The sequence below is a fragment of the Sitophilus oryzae genome, unplaced genomic scaffold (assembly GCF_002938485.1).
Source record: "Sitophilus oryzae breed Bouriz unplaced genomic scaffold, Soryzae_2.0 scaffold_381_pilon_pilon, whole genome shotgun sequence".
Lineage (NCBI taxonomy): Eukaryota > Metazoa > Arthropoda > Insecta > Coleoptera > Curculionidae > Sitophilus > Sitophilus oryzae.
In genome coordinates, this window is record NW_022146953.1 from 1,910,620 (window position 1) to 1,934,876 (window position 24,257).

At 31.3% G+C, this 24,257-nt stretch overlaps 2 protein-coding genes across 2 annotated transcripts; both read right to left on the reverse strand.

Annotated features, from left to right (window-relative positions):
• Positions 1–3,718: 3,718 nt before the first annotated feature.
• Positions 3,719–11,259, reverse strand: LOC115885448 (segmentation protein even-skipped). The gene is made up of 3 exons (XM_030904368.1): positions 10,983–11,259; positions 7,512–7,720; positions 3,719–4,347 (listed from the first exon to the last, which is right to left on the reverse strand). The coding sequence occupies exons 1-3, from the start codon at positions 11,146–11,148 to the stop codon at positions 3,838–3,840; spliced, it is 885 nt and encodes a 294-aa protein (XP_030760228.1). The 5' UTR covers positions 11,149–11,259; the 3' UTR covers positions 3,719–3,837.
• A 6,173-nt stretch (positions 11,260–17,432) lies between these two features.
• On the reverse strand, positions 17,433–23,166 carry LOC115885405. The gene is made up of 8 exons (XM_030904310.1): positions 22,808–23,166; positions 20,256–20,512; positions 19,914–20,054; positions 19,681–19,756; positions 19,292–19,479; positions 19,088–19,232; positions 18,841–19,032; positions 17,433–18,035 (listed from the first exon to the last, which is right to left on the reverse strand). Exons 1-8 carry the CDS (start codon positions 22,973–22,975, stop codon positions 17,517–17,519), a joined length of 1,686 nt encoding a protein of 561 aa, XP_030760170.1. The 5' UTR covers positions 22,976–23,166; the 3' UTR covers positions 17,433–17,516.
• Positions 23,167–24,257: the final 1,091 nt, after the last annotated feature.

Below are 24,257 nucleotides of genomic sequence, written 5' to 3' on the forward strand. Positions count from 1 at the left end.
GTTAATGGAAATTCTTGCTTTGCTTTATCATCACCATTACAAATGATTAATTCGACGCGAACGAAGTCGCTGGTACACGGTAGTATTCATGTAAAACTGGATCTAGTAATAAATAATAATTTGACAGATAATATATGTCTGGCTTTTAAAACACACTCACTCTTTTAAATAATCTACTATATCCTTTCTATTTAAAAGCGCAAAAATAATTTTTATTGCTAAATTTTATGAGCTACTAATAGCCGCTTAATGTTTCAACATTAATTTTAATTAAAACATTTTAGCATCACTCAGCAACAGTCCATTTTACGTTCTAAATTTTATTTACTACTTATACATAGTTAAATATTTTTGCATAATAGTTTTTTTTTTTTTTTTTTCAAGGAACAAAAACACAAAAAATTAAATGTATAATTTATTTTTTATTATAATATATTATATAGATTTATATAAGGGACAGACACAGAACACGAACATATGTACAAATAAATAAATTATTTTGATCATGTATATATAATATGGCACTTATATAATAAACATATAACCTATAGAAGCATAGTTATCACAAAAAAGTTCGGCAACGAAAATTTTCACATAAAAATTTCCCTCTACTATTTACAACAGTTGATTTAACAAGTACCTAATAATTTACATAAAATAATAATTTTATTTACAATATTTACATTTTTACAAATTCAAAAAATTGTTTCGGAAAAACTAACTTAAACTAAGTATTGTAATTAACGTATTGGATAATCAAAGAGAAATAATAATCTAGACAAACTATCAATAAAAATAAATCGCAAATATACAGGGTGCCTATTAATGACATGTAAATTTTCGAGATAGAGGGTGGTAATTTTTTCTAAAATGTTTTTTTTTCATAATAACTCTGACGTTATTACAGATATCTTTATGAAATGATGCATCTTTATTTTTCTAATTATTTTTTTCTATTTTTTATTTTTTTATTTTCTTTATTATTTTTTTTATTTGTTTATTATTTTTTTTATTTTTTTATTATTTTTCTCTTTACTTCGTGCATCGAGATTCATAAAGATATCTATAACTACATCAGAGTTACTACGAAAAAAAGTTTTTTTGGAAAATCCTACCACCCTGTACCTCAAAAGTTAACATGTTTAGTACATACATTTATATGAAGTTTGCTTCTTACAATAGCCGCAAGAATCGGGAACCCTGTATAAATACTGTAACATGCACAATAACAAACATACTTATTGTCTTATCAAATGTTGATTAAACAATAACTTTAACAATTTTAACTCAATAATTAGCGTAAAAGAAAAACAAAACTAATAAAAAGTCAAAATTGCACTTAAAAATAAAAATATCTGTTTTATGTAAAAAAACTACTGGTTTGAAAATTACGGAGACCAAATTCAAAAAGAAGAACTCATTTATATTCTAAAAAAAACAAAACTATCTAAAATAATCAAATAAACTTAATTTTAAAATAATAATTTAGACTTAATTTTATTCTATGCTAGTGAGATATACCTCATTATATTGCCTCGTATATAATACAATATGATCGAGAAAAAGGGGCTTATATTGGGATTGACATCGATCGTCATTTCAAAGCCAACCAGGCACCGTTTTTTTCTCGATCATACGGTATTTATATATAGAGCCCTTCGTTCAAAAAACCTAATTTAATTTAATTTCTTATTGTCTAAAAAAAATATAAAAAAGTAAAATATAATAAATTATAAAAACCGTAAATGATTAAAAAAATATTGCATCAGTAAAATTAATAAAATAATCTCAAAGTCTCAAATTACTTGTTTTTGTCAATCCAGTCCTGTATAGATCAAGATATCATCAAATGCAAAAGATTCATAACTTATTAGTATATGAGTATCATTTATTTAAAAAAATTATTATGCTGTAATAATTTGTCATCTGTGGGGCTATACAGGGTGGTCCGAACTGTATTCCGGAAACTTCGGCTGCATATTCTGCAAATAAAAATAAGTAAAAAAGTTCGTATAAATATATGTCCTAAGATGCTTAGTTTCGGAGATACAGGGTGTAGAAGTTTCATTTTTATTTCGATTTTTCTCAAATAATTTCTGAAGTAACGTCAATATTTGGATGACAATTGGTGTCGGGGAGTTTTTTGGCATGAGAAATTTGATTTTGATGTCAATACAACTCCTACTTGCAGAGGGCGCCACCTATATATGTTTTAACTGGTTTAAAGAGTAATAACTTTTCGTCCGTACCGGTATAAAAGTACTGAGTAAAAGAATATACATTTACGATGTTTACAAATGTACCAAAAAATATTTTTACGTAAAATGTCCCGGAGATGTATATTTTTATCACTCAATAGTTTTATACAGGTACGGACAAAAAGTTATTACTTTTCAAAACAGTTAAAACACATGTAGGTGGCGCTCCCTACAAATCTGAGTCATATTGACACCAAAATCAAATTTCTCATGTCAAAAAACTCCCAGACACCAATTTTCATCCAAATATTGATGTTACTTCAGAAATTATTTGGAAAAAATCGAAATAAAAATGAAAATTCTACACCCTGTATCTCCGAAACTAAATAAGCATTTTAGGACATACATTTATACGAACTTTTTTACTGATTTTTATCTGCATGCAGAATATGCTGTCGAAGTTTCCGGAATACAGTTCGAACCACCCTGTATATCTGGCTCCCTTGTTGATTTTAAAGTGATTTTTGTGTGATTTCTGTAGTAAATTTCTGTGTTTCTGATTTGTATCAATCTTAATATTTTCTAAGATCAATACTATGGGTAATGTACTTTTAGAAAATATAAAAAAAAATCGAATATTTTTCCTGCTAAATTTGCTCTTTGTATATAGAGTAAAAAATGTGGGATATAGACTTAAAAAATTAGTGTCTAAATACCCCCAGTTTATCAGAGGTTATACTGTAGTTTATGAAGAATAAAAAAAATTGTCTATTGGTATTTTTGTAAAACACTATACTGACAAATACTATTTCCGAAGTTTTTCGTAATTTATCAGTATATGAGTCTCATTTTCCTATTTTTTTTTTCTTTTTTGTTTTCCTTTTTTTTGTTTATTTTTAATTTTACTTCATCATGTTTATGTCACTTTGTAGAATCTTTTACAGCACCATTCTGCATACACAAAACAGTAATGTACTTTTAGAAAATATTAAAAAAAAATTGTGATGGTTGGATTGAAGGCCTGGAGGTTTCGAGAACATAACATATAAAAAGATTGTGTAAACACTGACTAGCACAAATAAATACAACATACTGTATACAATTAACTAACTCTACAAATACGTACACCTATAAACTAACTTGAATACATTTTATAGAGGGCGAAGTCTTAAATAAGTGCAACTATTTTTAGTTTTTTTTTTAATAAAATTTGTTATTTTTGCAAAAAAAAAATATGCAGTATGTCTCCGGATTTTTTTTACAAGAATTAAATAACAAAAAAGTTTCTCCTCTTGTAAAGACAATCCGGGGACATGCTGTATATTATTTTGGACATTAAAATGATTTGAAAAACAGTAAAAATATAATATATTTCTTTTTCCGAGAGAAAATACATAAGACTCACCTTGTATACGATTTTTTTTTGCTAAATGTGAAGTTGCCTCTATTTGATACCAATTTAATTTATTAGAGCGTAAAATGTATAGGTAGTTTTAGAATTAATTTATAGTAACTAGCAAAATCTTGATTATTTAATTGAATTTCTTGAAAAAAAAAAAGATTTTAAATATAGTTAAATGTTTCTTAATGTATCCAAGCTAACTTACATGATCTCCGTGACAAACTAAACCATCTATGTTTACACTTCCGAATTGTAGGGTTTAAACAATTTGGGCTGCTTATCCCTTCCCTCCATATGCATCTGTCCAGAATTGATCCTGCCAGGCATGAGCAACGCCTCGGCAGGCGGACTCAGGCTCAGATCCGACCTGTGCGAGTCTGTGGGTGAGATTTTTTGCTGGTAGGGCGGCACATCCCCGAAGTTCAAGTTAATATTCAGTCCTTGGTGTTGAGGAAGCGCTTGGTGAGTTCCCAGACTAGCTGGGAAGTTCATACTGGGTGGTGGGTGTATGAGATTAAGCGGTGGAACAGGCATACCAGGTCCTCCGGGATGTGCGAACGGCGGATACGGGGGGTATCGAGGGTAGTGAGGGGGGTACATGGGTCCCTGAGGGGGGTAGTGTACAGTGGAGGCCGCGGCTTGGAGGAGGGAGGCTGCGAAGAGGGGGTCGTTGTAGACTGCGGCGTATGGCCAGGCTATGGCCATGCGTTGACGTTTGTCTTTCATCCGTCGGTTTTGGAACCAAACCTGTAACAAAAAAAAGATTAATAAATAAATAAATAGGTATTTTATTCATATTAAATGAGATTTACAATAATAATATTGAAATTGAACAGTTAAAAAACGACATTCGTGCCATGAATTTTGGTACGACTGATATTGGAGATGGAGAACTACCCTCTATAAAACCGTCCCAGATACTGGCTTTTGTCAAAGCCCTGGGACTGTATGATGAGTTATGTTTCAAGAAAGGGGGACACAATGGATCTGTAAGGTCGAAGTGATTAACCCTCCTCCCACTCATTCTAAATTCTAAATTCTAATCATATGTCAACTTTGGAAATTTTCGAATATGGTTTATTTGAAATTATAACGAAAATTTGACTCGAAATACCAAGTGTGTGGTATCGTAAAAAAATGCTTTTTCCAAATATGCTAATGAGCCACCCTCGTTCCATTTGAAAAAATTGAGATATGATTAAAAGTACGATTTGGGCAAAGGCTCCTTGATTAAGAATTAGTGTTTTTAACATAATTATGACTACTATATGACATTTATATTAAGCGAGAATATAAAAAGTTGACATATTATCATATGTCATTCTATTCAGAATGCCATTTTCAATCGAATAAAGTAAAAAATACGGAGGGTGTCATTTAGGGTGTATTCCGTTGCTGACCTTGGTTATGGTATTATGTTCCGTTTCTATCGGTTTCCTGAAAGTTTTCTTATTACGGAAAAATTCGGTTAAAACTGCTACCAAACTAACCAGCGCGAGAAGGTTGGTTTTTCATAGATAAATTTCAAAGGGTTTCAAAGATAAATTTTATAATAGAGCCATTGAAATTTAGAAAACGTCAACATTTGACGTTTCCAGTATTTTACCAAACCGTTCCGTATCAAACCGATGTTTTTTAGAAACCGCTCTTTACCGTAGTTTACCGGTCTGGTTCGCCTGGTTTTGCAACGGAATACAGCCTTAAAAATCAAAAGCTGCGGTCATTTCCGGTAAAACAGGAAGTAACCAAAAACAATTGAAAACGTCAATCAATCCTAATATCAAATATACAAAATATACAATTTTTTTTAACCGAAGTAGTCCCCGTCATGTCTCGCTAGGTGCGTAAAACTACGCTATTTTTACGATTTTACTACATGCGATTTTTTACACGATTAGATATTTCATTATGATGATTGCGGGTACATTTAAGCCGCCGATGATCATAAACCGAAAAGAATCATAGAAAAAAATGCCGAAAAAGGCCGACAATGATTATTCAAACAATGGCGGCGCATAATGAAAGGCTCCGGCGTCGATTAGCGCATCGTAAAATTGATGCGATATACAAGAAACTTATCTCTTTTTCCATTAAGTTTTGGTGGATCGCCGGCGCAGCTAGCCGGGACAGCGGCACCGCCGGCGGTACTTTGATCTCGCTTAAAAGCTCTATTAGCGTTTTATTTGACCGGAGGAGGTGCTAATTGCCGCTGTTCTGTAGCGTACACACACGTAAACACTCCTATTTACGACATTAACAGTCAAAGTTTCAAGTTTTTTTAAGCCTTTTTACCATTTTTGTTTCTCCAATAACTTTAACTAAGAGTCCATTTCACTATAGTCTGAAAAAGTGGCAAAATAAACGTTCGGCATTTAACGTTTTATGTAAAACTGGCTAGGAATTTTTACACAAATCAAGAAGAAAATTAAAGATGAAGGATTATCCTACATTTCCCCAATAAATTAACGCACCACAAAAAAATAACCAAAAGTTTAAGTTAAGTTTTTGTCAAAACGACTTAACCGATTTGGACGATTTTTTTTTGAATGATAGGTTATTCTTTCCACAATGTTGCTATACTAACTGTATTTTGATAGGAACCCTTTTTATACTAATACCGGGTGTAGCAATTATAACGTGTTTTTTTGATAAAATTTGTGACACCCTGTAGAGTTATCAAGTTAAAATTGAAATTACATTTTAGCCCTATCTTTTTTTTTACATTTTGTTTTTTTATTTACTCCATTATCTTCCTTATTACACGAGAAACAACATTTTATAGGATGACATGATTTAATATTGGTTTTAATTATCATTTTTCCATTTTGCTCACTAAAGTAAGTAGCAGGCTATGGAAAAACACGGATTACCAGTAAATGTCAAATAGAGATGCTATAGTTTCTGTGCAAACTTGTAGACCATTAGCATCTCTGAGCTGAGTTTGAAGGGTCCGAGCTGTTACGAAACGTTGTCTTAATGTTGAGAGTTTTAAAAAACGTTCCTGAATCGAATTGGTTCTTCGATTCCTGCCTTGTCCCGGCCTGCGACAATTACTCCCAGTATCTCTATACCGTTGTATAACTCGTGAAATGGTTGAGTGAGTAACATTAAATCGTTCATCAATTCTTCGGTAGCTCCAACCTTTTTCAGACAATATTAATGCTTGAGCACATTCTTCGCCAGTAAGATTTCTTGTTTCATGTGCACGTTGCATATTTTTGACATAATAAAAGGACGAAAACGACTGACACTGACAACAAGCATCTCTATTTGACATTTACTCGTGATTCGTGTTTTTCCATAGCCTGCTACTTACTTTAGTGAGTAAAATGGAAAAATGTTATTTAAAACCAATATTAAATCATGTCATCCTATAAAATGTTGTTTCTCGTGTAATAAGGAAGATAATGGAGTAAATAAAAAAACAAAATGTTAAAAAAAGATAAGGCTAAAATGTGATTTCAATTTTAACTTGATACTGTAACTGATCAACTCTACAGGGTGTCACAAATTTTATAAAAAAAACACGTTATAATTGCTACACCCGGTATTAGTATAAAAAGGGTTCCTATCAAAATACAGTTAGTATAGCAAGATTGTGGAAAGAATAACCTATCATTCAAAAAAAAAATCGTCCGAATCGGATAAGTGGTTTTGACAAAAACTTAAACTTTTTGTTATTTTTTTGTGGTGCGTTAATTTGTTGGAGAAGTTTATATCCGTATTGTAGCACATTTTATGGCAAATGCTGAAGCTGTGCAAACCTTAATCAAAGCACGTTGACTTTGACACTGTGCGACTCTATGTCAGCATTAATATTACAGAAAGTAGGTAATGTATGCAGTTAAGGGTTGAACTTAGTAAAAATACCGTTCAAAAATTTTGCTAAAAATGTTCTAAATTCTCTTTACCTTAATGGTGCTTTCTGGCAGGTTCAACATGGCGGCCAGCTCGACTCTGCGTGGTCTGGACACGTAATTTTCCTTGTAGAATTCTTTTTCTAATCGCAGCAGTTGCTCCCTGGTAAATGCTGTCCTGTATCGCCTTATATTGGATTCGTTTGGTGACGTTTCACTAGGGCTCCTACTAAGGTCTGACTGGGCCTGTGGACTGCCACCATCTGAAAAGAAAAGAAATCAATTAGTTACAGAGCCTATCATTTTAATTTAATTAAATTTTGTTTTGAGTTTCTTGGATATACAGGGTGTTTCAAAATAAATGCGAAAAACTTCAGGGGGTGATTCCTTGTTCAAAATAAAGGGTAGTTTGCTTCATAAACGTTGGGTCAAAAGTCAACCATTAGGGAGATATCGCGGTACAAAGATGGCGGAAAAATAATGTTCTTATTTTTTATCTTGAAAACGAAAAGAGATAGACTAATGAAATTTTATGGAAGCCTTACTGTTATGAAAACACACTTTCTGGTAATTTTTTTCACTTTTTAAAATGAGTGGAAGGGGTTGAAATAAACTACCCTATCATTCTTGTTAACGAAATTTAAAGAAAAATCTTATCAAACACATGCAAAAAATTAATTTGGATAGATTAGTTTGTTTAGAAACTTTTTATCTCTTGTATTTTTTATAAAACTCACCGATTTGAAATTAAAAAATAAAATGTAAAGCATTACATGTCAGGACTAAAAATATTTTTAGATTAAGAATCTAGTGATAATAATAATAATAATAATAATCTAGATAATAACGTATTGCAGTAGGGTAATGTCAAATAAAACAATAATAGAAACAACCTAAAAGTGACAGCGGCCGACTAGATTTTTCCTAAAAAATTACAGCTGCCCACTAGATTCTTTATCTAAAAATGTTTTTGTCCTGACATGTAATGCTTTACATTTTATTTTTTTAATTTTAAATCGGTGAGTTTTATCAAAAAATACAAGAGATAAAAAAGTTTCTAAATAAACTAAACTATCAAAAAATTTTTTTTTGCATGTGTTTGATAAGATTTTTTCTTTAAATTTCATTAACAAGAATGATAGGGGTAGTTTATTTCAACCCCTTCCACTCATTTTAAAAGTGAAAAAATTACCGGAAAGTGTGTTTTCATAACAGTAATGCTTCCGAAAAATTTCAGTCTATCTCTTTTCGTTTTCAAGATAAAAAATAAAAACATTATTTTTCCGCCATCTTTGTACCGCGATATCTCCCTAATGGTTGACTTTTGACCCAACGTTTATAAAGCAAACTACCCTTTATTTTGAACAAGGAATCACCCCCTGAAGTTTTTCGCATTTGTTTTGAAACACCCTGTATGTTTGAGTTTTGCCAAATCATTATCACCTGATCCGAGCTGTTCTATTTATTTGGTAAAGGTACCTTGAGGTTTGAATTTATGACTATGAGGCAAAGCATTACGAGCTTTACATACTAATAAGAGACACTCCAGACAAAATTACAGTCTCCCATCAAAACTGCCGCATTAAACGCCCTGTATACAGGATGGTACCAACTCTATTCCGGAAATTCCGGCAGCATATTCTGCAGATAAAAATAAGTAAAAAAGTTCGTATAAAAGTATGTCGTAAAATGTTTAGTTTCGGGGATACAGGGTGTATAGAAGTTTCATTTTTATTTCGATTTTTTCCAAATAACTTATGCAGTAATGTAAATAATGTAATGTTACTTCAGAAATTATTTCGAAAAAATCAAAATAAAAATTAAATTTCTACACCCTGTATCTCGAAAACTAAGCATTTTAGGACATACATTTATACGAACTTTTTTACTTATTTTTATCTGCAGAATATGCTGCCTAAGTTTCCGGAATACAGTTCGAACCACCCTGTATAATACTCATTCACGAATTAGCAGCCCTTTTCTGGTAGCCGGTTTGAGACAGTTTCAAGTACCACCTCATTATCTCCCGGTACCACTTGAAGAAAAGGAAGTTACGACGCCCGAAGTACTTATCTGGAGTTCCGTCTTGGCGGATGTGGAAGTACTTTTACTGTCCTGTGCTCTTATATGGTCTAGACATGTTGTTTTCCAGCGGTATATCGCTGTTTTTGCTTTGCTAATTGGGTTATTAACCACTTGAAACAAGGAGCCAAAACACCCTTGTACAGGGTGTCTGTTAAATAAGTACTTTAAAGTATGGTAGCTTGTTAAATAGAAATATGTTTTCTATTTACCGTTTTTAAAATAAATTGGAAAGAACCGAGTTGTTAATCTTTGAAAATTTAATAAAATAATGCTTACGAAGCGTCTATAAATTTCGTGAGATTTTTTTCAGGGAATTATTTCAGAAGAATGAATCTGCGGTACTAGAAAGTTTTATAAAATTTCCCCTGTATATTGGGATATTGTGTCGTTGTGAGAAATTATCCACATAATATCAAATAAATATTTGATCAAACCAGAAAGTTTTGACTCAATAAAATTAAGAAAAAAATAACAAAAAATTTACAGGGTGAGGCTTAAATAAGTACAAATATTTTCAGGAGTGGTACATCTCGATAAAAGAAACATATTTTCTCTTTAACGTTTTTTTAAGTAAGCCCGAAATAAGCGAGATATTTGACTTTGAAAATTAATAAAAAAATTGATTTTTCGCTTAAATTTTGAGAACCACCTAATCTTTTCTGGGTTTTCTTTTTTGTAAGTTAAATTCAAATAATTGCAAGCACAATTTATAATGATGTGTTTATAGAAAAAAAAAATCAATGAAACCAGATAGTTTTTAGAGACCTTATAAAAATAAATGTTCAATGAGATTTCCAAAATATGCAGAAAAAAAACAGAAATATTTTAAAATATTGATGGGGTTTTTTTCAGTTCCAGATAAAATGCAAAAATAATTCTGTAGATTTTTTGTGAAGGCCAATAAATGAATAAACCTATCTATGTATTTATTATAATTTCTGTGTTATTTTGAATTGCTTGTATATAAAGTTTTGTTTAAAGCAAATATAAAGTTATAAAAAATTCTGAAACTAAATTTAACATAAAATATTTAATGCAATTATTTATTTTAACAGATATTTAATAGTTATTACAGTTATTTACTTTAATATTTTTTGTTTTGTTAGTCTTTTTAACCAAGACAAAAAAAACAAAATGGCCAGGAGACATGATTCTGGTCGAAAAATAACGTTTTAGGAAAAGTTACTAGCAAAATTATTGCACAGGGCGTGTTTTAAAGTTAAGATAAAAAAAACAACTCTTCAATTAACCCTGTATAATAAACCAAATACTAAAGTTTATAAAAAAAACTGAGTTTACGAATCAAAGTTGATAGATTTATATACAGGTTGCTAAAAAACTCATGAAAATTGCAAGTTTCTTCAAGGTTTAAGGTTTCCTCTCATATTTTTGCATTGATTTCTTTTAAATTCTTGACTATACCTAAAAAACTCTTATTACCTTTAAAAATCATGTTATTTGGTGGTGTATTTGGAGGACTAGGTTGACTCGGATGACCAGCAGCTTCCATGTACTGAGGAGGAATTAAATCAACCACTACCGACCCAGCACTGTGATGGTCCACTTGGTGATGGCCGAACAATTTAAAACTTTCAGGAGTGTGCATTATCCCGTTCTAACAACACCACGATCACAAGAATGCAAGTCACTATATTAAAACACTAGTCTGTATCGCAAAAAACAGACGATCTACCGGTGTCTCGATGTTCGCCACAGACTAAGCCACCAAAAATAAACTAATAGTTGGACCACTCCGTGTTTTTATCAAGCTCCGGAAGAATGCATGGGCGTGGCTTGCTTAGGTACGGGTTGGTTGCCTGGAAATCGATCTCTGATTGGGTGGTCCTGCCCTGAGTCCTTAAACGGCTTTGTCGTAAGGGCTAGAGTGGCTTGGCGCGTGTTTATGAGCTTTTAGTACGTGTCCTGGCAAATTATATCAGTAGGGGATGATTTTTGGGGTAGGAAGCAGTGGCGCCACAAGGACTGTTTATTTTTCAGGTAATATTATACAGTACGTCCTCGAATTATTTTACAAGAGGGACAACATTTTTATTATTGACTTTTTCAGAAAAATGCATTCTTGATCAAAATTTTGCTTGTTGTAAAATAGTTAATCCCGTTTAAACTTTTTCAAATTTCCATACCGTTTTAGAGAAAATTTAAAAAAGCATGTTGTGACTTTTTATGAAGAATACCCTACTTCTTGCTACAGATTATTGCAGTAAATTTACCATCCGTTGGTTGTTTAGTTTTACATCTCGTTTGTAAAATCGCTGTATGGCTAATTTGGTATGTATATAAATATGCTATAATATATCTTGATATTCACCAATATTTTTTGTGAATTTATTTTTTGAAATCGGCAACTTCTTGTAATATTACTATAGGGTAACAACAAATTTAAACATTTTATTATAGTAAATTTACAATTACTTTTTTAAATTCAAAAAGCGTTAGTAAATATAAATAATATTTATTATAAAGGTTAATAAAAAGTCTCAAAACAGAACTTATGCATGTAATATACTCATTGCCATCTCTTCTTGTCTATAAGAACCTTACTGGAATTCTGCGCCTAAACAAAATAGGAACAAAATTGCCATTAGATACAAAATAGGCTCAACTTTCTTTAGCTGAAATCTGTTACATAAAAAATGACTTTATATATGCGTTCTAGAATGCGTTAGGAGTACAAATAGCCTAAACAAAATAGGAACAAAATTGCCATTAGATACAAAATAGGCTCAACTTTCGTTTAGCTGAAATCTGTTATATAAAAAATGACTTTATATATGCGTTCTAGAAGGCGTTAGGAGTACAAATATACAACAACTTTTCCTGCGGAAATGCGTCATTTTTATTTTTCGGACTTTAGTATAGCCCAAATCTGTTACATCAAAACTAGTCTTCAGGGTGTGTTTTAGACATTTTTCTAGAATATTTTGTGTTTATATGTTCAAAAAAATATTAAAAATAAAACGCAAAATGTATTTTTTATAGCAGATTTCAGTTAAGTGCGAAATTTGGAAATTACGTATTTCCGTAGGAAAATTTGTGTTTCCGTGGTTCACAGTAGCTTTTTAAAGACAATTTTTTTTCTTTCTAATAACTGATTTAAGCTAAACGAAAGTTGACCCAATAAAACCGGTCCTTGGATACGCCAATGGGTTTGGGGATGATTTCCAGGGAGTTTTACCCCCTAAAAACCTCCATTTTCCTGCTGAGGAACGGAAAGAGACGAGACGAGACCATATCTGAGCTGGCGCTATACGTATTGATTAAGTTTATGTTCTTGTTCATAAAGGGATTTTCCGGGGGCGGTTTCGGGGAAGTTTTCCCCAACTTTACGCTTCCGGGGGGATGAAATGCCGGATTCCTCCGGTCTGGATACTAATATAGCCTTTCAGCGTTATATTTTTCTTTACGACGGCGTATCCCGAATTTAATTGGAGATAAAATTGTTGTTGTGTACGTGTTTATGTCCTGTTTTATCTGTCTGTCTTATTAAAAAACATTGTTTTTAATGTACGTCTCTTTTTTAACATTGTACACTGAAAAAATTATAAGTAATTTTACTAAAAAAAATACAGATATACAGGGTGGCGCACTTCATTCACCTCGGTTGATTATACGAAAGCAGAAAGATGTAGAAACAAAATATTTTATGGGTATATGTAGAGAGGCAATGCGCACAATTTAAAATTATTTTTAAGTGTACAGGGTGTGTCAGAACTAAGATCCATACCAAAGTTATATTTCTTCTTATGGAACACCCGGTATTTTATTTCATTTTTGGATTATTGGGCATAAAATAAAGCATTTATTATAAGGGTTTAATATGTCTAAAAGCTTTGGTTTTTGAAATATTTAAAGATATTTAAATATGCATGCTATAATAAAAAAGTTTATCAACACCTTGTACAGGGTGGGTCAAATTCGACGCTTTTAAATGGAAACACCCTTTTCTAGAGGAGATAGACGAAAACTAATATCGGTGTCTGGAGCTCAATTTTTGCCAAAAACATGATGGTGAAAACCGCATATCGATATCTGTTACCGTTTCGGAGTTACGGGGTGTTTTTCAAAAATATGCACTTTTAACAAATCGCTGTAACTTTTTTGCTATGGAAAATTTTGTATTTTTATAAAAACATTTCCAGAGCACCTTTTTACGTAGAATTTAATGCTTTAAGTATAATTTTTCTAAAATTAATAATTTAAGAATTATCAACACAAAATTTGATTTTTTATATAGGACACCCTGTATATTTTTAATTTATTGAAAAGAATTTAAAATTACCTTTCCAAAAATATAACACACTTGATATTTTGCTCGATTCCTCTTTGAGATATAGAGTATATAAAAATTCGCCCGCTTTAAATGAGTAGGCTTTGAACGACACCGGCTGTAAACCGGCAAAAAAATCTAGCTATGAGTATCAATTAAAACGAAAATATGATTTGCTATTAGAGATGCAGAATTTTATAACTATTTAAAATATATTTAACCAACATCAACACATTTAAACTATATCTAATAACAATAAAAATAAATAGCAAACCAAGACATAAGACTTTGCTACAGGTGTTCGACATATCGACCTGGATCTTCTGTTATGGACAGACGGGGCAGTTTTTGAACATTTCTCGCGGAATTCATTAACTCAGTAGGGGTGAAAGATACCCTCTCATAACTGCTAAGTATTTCTAATTCTTGTCTAGATTATACGGAAGAATAAGAAACCTTTATTTTTCCGCAAATATATCCATAGGATTAGATCCATGGGCACTAAGTCAGGCGGCCTCGACGGCCAACGGCTGGAATCTTGGTTAGCTATTCAATTATTCTTGAAATTGGATGCAAAAATTTGCTGATAACTTCAATGTTCAGAGCGGTGCGTCGTCTTGCTGGAAAATATGTTTTCGAGTTCCATTAAGGGATATCATCAATAAGGAGTCCAAAGCCTACTAGTTAAAAGTGGCGAACTTTTAAAAATTCTGTATTTCGAAGGGGATTATAACAAAATATCAAGTGTGCTATATTTTTGGAAAGGTAATTTTAAATTCTTTTCAGTTAATTAAAAATATAGAGGGTGTCCCAAATAAAAAATCAATTTTTTTGTTGATAACTCTTAAATTATTAATTTAAAAAAAAAATATGCTTAAACTATTAAATTCTACGTAAAAAGGTGCTTTGGAAATGTTTTCATAGAAATACAAAATTTTTCATAGCAAAAAAGTTACAGCGGTTTGTTAAAAATGCACATTTTTGAAAAACACCGATATTCTCCGTAACAAGAGTAACTCCGAAACAAACAAAAAATGTGCGGTTTTCACCATCATGTTTTTGATGAAAATTGGGCTTCAGACACCGATATTAGTTTTCGTCTATCTCCTATAGAAAAGGGTGTTTCCATATAAAAGCGTCGAATTTGACCCGGACACCCTGTATAGTAATATTACAACAAGTTGGCGATTTACTATGAGATACACAATTTTTAAGTAAATTCACAAAGAATATTGGTGAATATAAAAATATACCGTATGATCGAATAAAAACGGCGTCAACGATGGCTATGAAATGAATGAAGATCGCTGACATTTTATCTGTAAAATTATATGGGAAATGTCATCGATCGTCATTTCCAAGCCAACTCGACGCCGTTTTTTTTTCGATCATACGGTATTATAACATATCTACATAAAGGCCACAAATTAGCCATACAGCATTTTTAGAAACGAGTTGTAAAACTAAAGAAAGGATGGTAAATTTACTACAATAATCAAGAAAGGCAAGAAATAACCCTCAATATTGCGATTAAATCCAAAAATTAATTTTTTTGCTGTATAGTAATTGTACAAGAAGTTGGCGATTTCAAACGATAAATTTACAACGAATAAGTAAATGTACTATAAGATACACTTATTTTTTATTTTAACCAAATAAATAAAATAATTATGAGTGTCATAGGTATATTTACATATTTAAATGCCAATTTATAATATTACTTAGTTATAATGATTTACTTTATGTCGAACAGTATCTAATAAAATAATAAAATATACCCTTATAAATAATGGCAGGTAAACTTATAAAATTAAGGTCTCACAATGCAACTAAATTAGTAATTTTAATATTTTCTTTTTGTAAGTTCCTGAATAATTATCAAATATAAATAATATTAATAATGCTTATTAGGAACAGGTAGTTCTATTAACAGCCAATAAACATTTATTGATAGTTTGTAAAAATATAAAGTGAGTATTTATCTATTTAGACTTTTATTGATTGTTGGTTTAATATAAATTAAGTTTATCCAGCAATTGTTCAGTTAATAGTTCAATTTTATATCCCCAAATAGGTAGCCAGGAAGTATACATACATATTTTAGTGTTATACAGGGTGCTATAAATTCGAGGTACGAGCATTGGTATCTCGGAAACCGTAATAGATACGAAGATAGTTAAATTGGGGCAATGTTGCGCTTTGGGATGTTTACCAAGATGCCATCAAAAAAGTTTTAAAAATTTCAACGAGTTTTTTGGAAAAAACGAATTTTTTTGAAAACCAATTTTATTTTTTCCTGTCGTTACTTTTTAGAAAATCAAAAAACTAAAGTGATTTTTTTTTTGTTAGGACAATTGCTTGTTGGCCTGAAGGGTTTATGCTCAAAGATATCCAAATAGAAAATTTCTAGACAAGCGTTCTTTTGAAAAACTACTTTTCATATTTCGCAGAGCTGATAGTGTGGTATTTGAAAAACCTATTAGACAGAAACCTGTCGTTGGAAGTGAAGAAAATGAATTTGCCTTAATTGGCTCTTTTATAGAAAATTCAATATATCTGCAAGTCATCGTAATATAAATCAAAGGACTACTCCTTTATTTTTCTTGATACAATAATAAATACTTATTAATTAAACTATTGTAGGTAAATTAAATAAAAGTAAACTGTTATAAATTTAAATAAAGTCCATAAACTAATGTCGATTTTGAAAATAGCTACTAACTGTCAGTAGCAAATTGCTATGGCGACACCAGCCATCTTGATTGCCATTTTATTGAAAAATCGTTTGTATTCAAAATCTGAGCCAGATAGGTATAGGAAACCTTAATATAGTTTGAAAGGGAATTTGAATCTGCTTCGACTTATTTAAAAAAATACATAGTGTTGAATATGAAATAACGAAGTTTTTATGTAAAATAAATATTTAAAATAGACCAACAATTTTTGATACCCCTGTATACATTTAAGAAAGCAATATTTTTTTTAGTAAAGTTTATTTCTCCGGCTTCAAAGTCAGCACAATAATTAACTCTGAACAGTAATGTACAGGGTGTTGTACAAACTTTTTTATTATAGCATGCATATCTAAATATCTTTAAATATCTCAAAAACCAAAGCATTTAAACATATTAAACCCTTATAATAAATGCCTTATTTTATGCCCAAAAATCCAAAAATGAAATAAAATACAGGGTGTTCCATAAGAAAAAATATATAACTTTGGTATGGATCGTAGGAATGACACACCCTGTACATTTCAAAATAATTTTAAATTATGCACATTGCCTCTCTACTTATACCCATAAAAATTTTATTTCTACATCTTTCCGTTTTCGTATAATCAACCGAGGCGAATGACGTGAGCCACCCTGTATACTTTAGATGGATAATGCCATTAAACGATACAAATAGTTTTAATATTTGAAAGTATTTTCACAGATACATTTCAATAGTTTGTTTCTTTAATGCAAACTATTATGTTGAATAATATTTGACTTTATGATTATATAGTAAACTGTTGAATTTTGATTTAACTATTGTGTTAATTTTACCTCAAAGTGACGTAAATAATTTTAGCACCAACGATACGAATGAAGCTCCAGTTTAAAACAAAATATTTGTACTTTATTCAAAAAAATATACATAAAAATAAAATCAGTCTATCTATAAACAAAAAAGAAACCTTTTCAGACGTTCAGCAACGGGGTAGTCTCCACCTGACACGGGGTAACAATGAATTTTCTCCCGATAGACATCCCCGATCCTCCCGACCCTCCAGATTTAAGTAACGGTGACTTTTCCGACACTTTTTCCTTGATAACCTTCAAGTTTTCCTCCGCATCGGAACTTCTAGGAAATATCTGGGACAATCTCCTGTACTGGCCATTGTAACTTTCATTTCTTGTCTTCATTATGGGTATATGCAACAATTTCGAAGGCGTAGACTCGTTTTTCGAGTTGATCAAGTTGGAGCAAGGTGACCAAGTGTACTGGGGCCTCTTAATGTTCTCTCTGAAGTTCTCCTTGGAGAGATCTGTGGAGAAATGCAACATGTCGCCCAGTTTGCGACTGTTTAGCAAGGTTTGGTAGTAGTTGAAGGAGTCGTTGTGGAAGGTTTTGTTATAGTTTCTCGTTTCTTTAATGTCGTGCTTCCAAAAGTTGCGTCTAGCTTGGTCTTTTGATGAGTTTGGTGCCACTTCTTTAATCTGTACGATAAAACAAAATAAATTGATCCATTTTATGTAATAATAGTGATAAAATACAGGGTGGGCCACTGAAAACTTACAATAGCTATACTTTTTAAACCAAAAAAGATATCAAAAAAATAAAAAATACCGTTTCTATAATATCGAGGGGGAATACATATGACGTATTTTTTGAACCACACCGACCTACCCCTAAAGCGGCACCCCTACTCACTTGAAAATCTTAAACGACAACACCCCACTTGTGGCGCATTTTTGGAAAATGCAAGTTTGATCATACGAGATCATCATCGTTTAGCATTTTTCATGGGCTTTCCAAAAAAGCGCCACAAGTGGGGTGTTGCCATTTAAGATTTTCAAATGAGTAGGGGTGCCGCCTAAGGAGTAGGTCGGGGTGGTTCAAAAAATACGTCATATGTATTCCCCCCTCGATATTATAGAGACGGTATTTTTTATTTTTTTGATATTTTTTTTGGTTTAAAAATTATAGCCATTGTTTTCAGTGGCTCACCCTGTATATACCTATTGTAATCACAAAACATTTTCAGATGCACGTCATCAATCATATCGAAATTGACACTATAAAGTCTATAAACCTGACTAAATGAAATTTTGGCAAAAATTAAGTTATTAAATTAAAAATAAAACGTAAAAATCTTAAAAAATGATATAATCAAATATATTGTTTGTCACTTTTAAATTAGGATTAACTTCATAAATCCATCACAATCTGGCAGCGCTGTCGCCATCGCTTGTCACTCAAAGTTGATCACGTGAATCGGAAATTGTTTTGCGATTACCATACCTTAAATACTAGAATCCCGGCTGCGTAGATACAAACGATGTTCACAAACGTCAGACAAATACTGACAGCTCCCAAAGTCAGCAATTCGGTAAAGCTCTCATTCGAATAATAATCTGTGTGTGTTATAGAGGTGTATCTACTCGAAACATCCCCTTTCAGGTAATAGACGAACCCCAGGGACCATAACAGGCCCTAAAACCATATAAAACTTTTTAGGTGCTTTTTTAAAAGGCGTTTATGGACATACCGCATTGACAGCCGGTGGCATCAAGGATGTAGATATGGCAACGCCGACTAGAGATGCTATGTTATCACTGAGAATTCCTAAGGCTACCGCTGCTCCAGATAATAGAGCTATCAAGGCTCCTACCCATAAAGATCTTAAAACTCCCCTGTAAAAGAAATATAATAACTTAAGACAAAGGTGTTTTTACATGCATTATGTACTAACCTGGAGTACATTTCGTAGGTAGGCCAATCTGAAGTACCGTATCTGTCAGTTATGACACATATAATCGAACCATAACAGAATCCTACAAGTGTGGCGATGCCCAAACCTATCAGTTCATTTCTTACTCCTATTTTTTGGAGGTGTTTGTCTCTGATGACTGTCCCAAATGTACCAGCCATTACAGGACCCTACCAGCAGAGAAAACAAAAAAAATTGAATCATTAGTACCCGATAATCTTGAAGTTTTATGTCAATTTTTAGTAAATTACGTTTAGAGATTGACCTTGCCAAAATTATCAACGACTGTCATTCCCTAGCCGACTTTGACGCCGTTTTTTTCTCGATCATACGGTACTTTGTACGTATACAATGATAGATATGCTACTTACCATCATAGGAGATATCAGCATACTTGACAACATGCAAATTTTGTCATTTTCTACCAATCCAAGAGCACATAAAGTTCTACAAAATAATAAAAATAAATATGTTGTGCCGGAAACAATGTAACGATATTATTTTAAATATCGATACATGTTTAATAATGAAGAGATAATGAGAAAGTAATTTAATTACCTAATAATAGGTATAATTAATAGGTTTATAGTTTGATTATACTTACGTGGAAATCAACAACAACATTATAAAGTCAAAGGTTATAGCTGCATGGACCCTAACATTCTCCACAACCTGGGCAACTGTCAAACGGGATTTGACAGATGAAACGAATATGTTCCAACCGCTGTTCTTTATTTCATTTTCTCTAAAAATCATAAATATATTTTTTAATATATTGTATAGCTAGGAGAGAGTTCATCTAGCTAAAGAATACGCTATATTAGTATAAATTGTTGTAATTTTAAGGATATAGTCTGTCCAAATACAAACACCTTACAATGAAATACCATATAATGATCATTTTTTATCATACGGTACATACTTATCTATTTTATTTGGTACATACTTATCTAAAATCGTTTCATCCTCTAAGAATTCTTCATTTTCATTTAAGCTGTTACCATGGTAGTGGATTGAACAAGGCATAACGCTTATTTTTGAGTTGAGCTTTTTGCCAATATCGTGTTCTCTCAAAATCTCAAGCATATCTTCGCATTTGGTACCGCATTCGATGGGGAACATGATTTGATAGTGGTTCTTGTCGTCTGTTTTAGTCCATGTCGTGTTTGATATTTCTAACTGTTCCAAAGTTAACTTAATAATCTATAAAAATATTGGTATTATTTTTATATTTTATAGCTTGATACATATAAGTACTTAAAAAAATATTCTTTTAAGACAATAGCAACACAACAAGTAAAAACACTATTTTAAAATTATTGACTTAAAAAAATGACTGAAATGAAGTCCAGAACCAAGATTTAAAAAAAATGGAATATTTTGTGGCCAGTTCTCTAATTTTTATTTAAAAATATTTCTCTAAATATTTTCAATATGGCGGCACTTCCGGAAATACCGGAAGTTGACAGCAACTTTCTTATTTTAAATGGGTGCCCCCATTTTTTATTACGTACTTAAATTCTCTGTAAAATTTTATGAATTTTGATATTAAACACTCTATATCTAACATTAATCGTTTTTGAGAGAAAAAATATTTAAAATTTTTGGAGGAAAAAAACTGCCTGTCAAAATTATGTATATAGCCTAAACGTCAAATTTAGTGATTACAGCAGCCACAAAACATGTGGCTATCGATTTCAAAAATGAAATTGTTCAAATGTCATATAATAATGGCGGTAGCTGTCATGGAATTGAGCTATTAAAAAATGATCATAAATCATTTTTTTCAAATGGAAACCACCATTCTTTTATTTCACTACTGAAAAGGATTATTTCCTATATTTTTCATTTTATTAATTTTATGGAAAGCACTGTTCATTAAAATGTTGTATCCTATGTTATAGGACTTGTTTCTCCCTACAATTTCCTGTTTCACAATATACCGTTTGTGTCCGGGAAGGGTTCATAGTTTCATAGATGTTGATTTTTGAAAGAAATCAGTACATCTATATTATTTCCTATATTTTTCATTTTATTAATTTTATGGAAAGCACTGTTCAGTAAAATGTTGTATCCTATGTTACAGGGCTTGTTTCTCTCTACAATTTCCTATTTCACAATGTACCGTTTGTGTCCAGGAAGGGTTCATAGTTTCGTTGATGTTGATTTTTGAAAGAAATCAGTACATGTATATTATTTCCTATATTTTTCATTTTATTAATTTTATGGAAAGCACTGTTCATTAAAATGTTGTATCCTATATTATAGGGCTTGTTTCTCTCTACAATTTCCTATTTCACAATGTACCATTTGTGTGCAGGAAGGGTTCATAGTTTCATAGATGTTGATTTTTGAAAGAAATCAGTACATGTATATTATTTCCTATATTTTTCATTTTATTAATTTTATGGAAAGCACTGTTCATTAAAATGTTGTATCCTATGTTATAGGGCTTGTTTCTCTCTACAATTTCCTATTTCACAATGTACCGTTTGTGTCCAGGAAGGGTTCATAGTTTCATAGATGTTGATTTTTGAAAGAAATCAGTACATGTATATTATTTCGTATATTTTTCATTTTATTGATTTTATGGAAAGCACTGTTCATTAAAATGTTGTATCCTATGTTATAGGGCTTGTTTCTCTCTACAATTTCCTGTCTCACAATGTGCCGTTTGTGTCCAGGAAGGGTTCATAGTTTCATAGATGTTGATTTTTGAAAGAAATCAATACATGTATATTATTTCCTATATTTTTCATTTTATTAATTTTATGGAAAGCACTGTTCATTAAAATGTTGTATCCTGTGTTATAGGGCTTGTTTCTCTCTACAATTTCCTGTCATATCTCGTATCTTTAGTGACATCTAATAGTTGATATTATTAATAATATACCGTATGATCGAAAAAACGGCGCAATGATGACTTGGAAATGATGATGACTGCCTTGAACAAAGTCTCACAATATGACATGGCCATATCTATTGTTTTACATCACTTGACGTTTAAAGTCATAGGCTACTAGTTAAAATCAAGTAAAATATAAGTGCCGCCATATTGAAAATATTTTTATTCGATAGATCTCGCTGTCAAAAAATCTCCGATCTAAATATTGTAGTTCTCTAGAAACTTCTAATTCACGCTCAGCCTGGGACACCCTGTATATGTATTTTACTTTGTTTAATACAAAATCATCAAAATATGAATAATATTTTTAAAAATTACCAAAAAAATCAAGTTCATTTAAAAAGTATACCTTTTTATCAATTGGTACTTTGTATTTAGAGAACGACTAGGTACTATAATTTTCAAAAATGGATTTATATATTTTTCTATCTAAGAAAACAGGTCTTAAATAGTCTTAAGACTAATGAGAACCAAGAAATTTTTTTTTGAGGATAATTTTTCTAAAAAAAAGAAACTTAATGATTTACTTCGTATTTTGAAAGCTTAGCAGCAAAATTAGCCCAAAAAAAAACATATCTTTATAGAAAACTAACCTTTTCCATTGACTGGTAATCTGGATGAGTACTCTCCACCTTCTTAAGCTCCGATCCTGTAGGCGACATGGGCCTTTCGTCTATGGTCACCTTTTTCTTCTTCTGTAACAAGCATTTCTCGTGTTTTTCGGTCGGAATCAAGATTAAAATCACTCCAGAACCGGACATTTCTTTGGTACTGCTTCAGTAACGTACCACTCGCACCGAGTACTGCCCAGAGCTCTTGTATTATAAATTTAAATCGATTTTTTGCGATATTGTAAAAACACCAAACAGCTACAATCAAATTAATATGAATTGGATATTCTGCATTAGAATAATTATTGTTAGAATGATATTGATATGCAATAAGTTGTATTTGAAAGTGATATTGGTATCTCTGTATTGTTGATTTTTCGAGAAATTTGTGATTTCCAGTTATATCCATCGATATTATAATAGATAGAATATTCTATATGTGCTCGAAATATATTTATGATTTTTTGACTCCTTTATTGTATTAATATATATACAGGGTGGCCCAGTATTCTATAAAAGTCTATATCAGACTTATAAGAAAATATTTGTAATTAAAGAGGTTTGTGGAACGGCCGCTAGAGGGCGTAACTGCTATGAAAAATAAGAAAATTGAATTTTTACAAAATTTGGCCTAGATAAGGGGTACTATATTCATAGTTTCGTAATCCTCAGTAAATTTTAGATTTTTTTTGTTAGAACCATTTTTCCCTATCTGCTAAAATAAAGCTGTGGGGAAAGGTTAGATCTGTTTTTTTGATTTAAATGCTAATAACTCCGGACTGGATGATCAGAATCTAACAAACAAAGGCTGGTTTAAAAGAGCCTTTCTTACTCTATATTATACCATAAAAATAATAATAATAAGTTTATGAACGGAGACGCTAAGGGGCGCTGTCTTTCAATTTAACAAACATTGCACGTTTTTTCAAAAAAAATTAAATGTGATAGTATATGTAATTTTAGCTGATAGTAAAGAGTAATAAAAGATTAAAAAGTCAGCGAAGACCGCATCTTGATATCTTCTTTCAAACTGAAGATATTAGCAATATTATAATAAATACAAAAAAATAAGCCTCTAATTACGTTATTTTTATAACTGGGTATCAGTAGCCCTCTTGATTATGCCCATTCTAATAAAAATTTAGATAGAAACGATTAGTTTTTTTCTAAAATCGACAATATACCAGAATACCATAATACCAGATATATTAATTTCTAATAAGTAAGATGCCAATAACAGTGAAAATGAAACGATGCCTCAGTGAAGTCATGGTAGGCTTTGGAAAAAAGTTGCTTAACATCTTAAATCATCTTAATGTTAAGAGACTATAAGGTAATAGATTCAAAATTCTCTTATTTTTTATCTGTTTATATTTTTGTGCATATTAGACTTATATCAATACCAATTTTTTTTCTAGATCTTTTAAACTCT

Bases quoted from the DNA above. Each gene is read 5' to 3' on its own strand.
- LOC115885405 (XM_030904310.1), bottom strand. From the start codon at position 22,975: ATGTCCGGTTCTGGAGTGATTTTAATCTTGATTCCGACCGAAAAACAC. The intron at 20,513-22,807 runs GTTAGTTTTCTA...ATATTTTTATAG, and splicing joins ATTACCAGTCAATGGAAAAG to ATTATTAAGTTAACTTTGGA. The intron at 19,033-19,087 runs GTATGTCCATAA...ATATGGTTTTAG, and splicing joins TGCCACCGGCTGTCAATGCG to GGCCTGTTATGGTCCCTGGG.
- LOC115885448 (XM_030904368.1), bottom strand. From the start codon at position 11,148: ATGCACACTCCTGAAAGTTTTAAATTGTTCGGCCATCACCAAGTGGAC. The intron at 7,721-10,982 runs GTAATAAGAGTT...TTTTCTTTTCAG, and splicing joins AAATAACATGATTTTTAAAG to ATGGTGGCAGTCCACAGGCC. The intron at 4,348-7,511 runs GTAAAGAGAATT...TTTTTGTTACAG, and splicing joins TGCCAGAAAGCACCATTAAG to GTTTGGTTCCAAAACCGACG.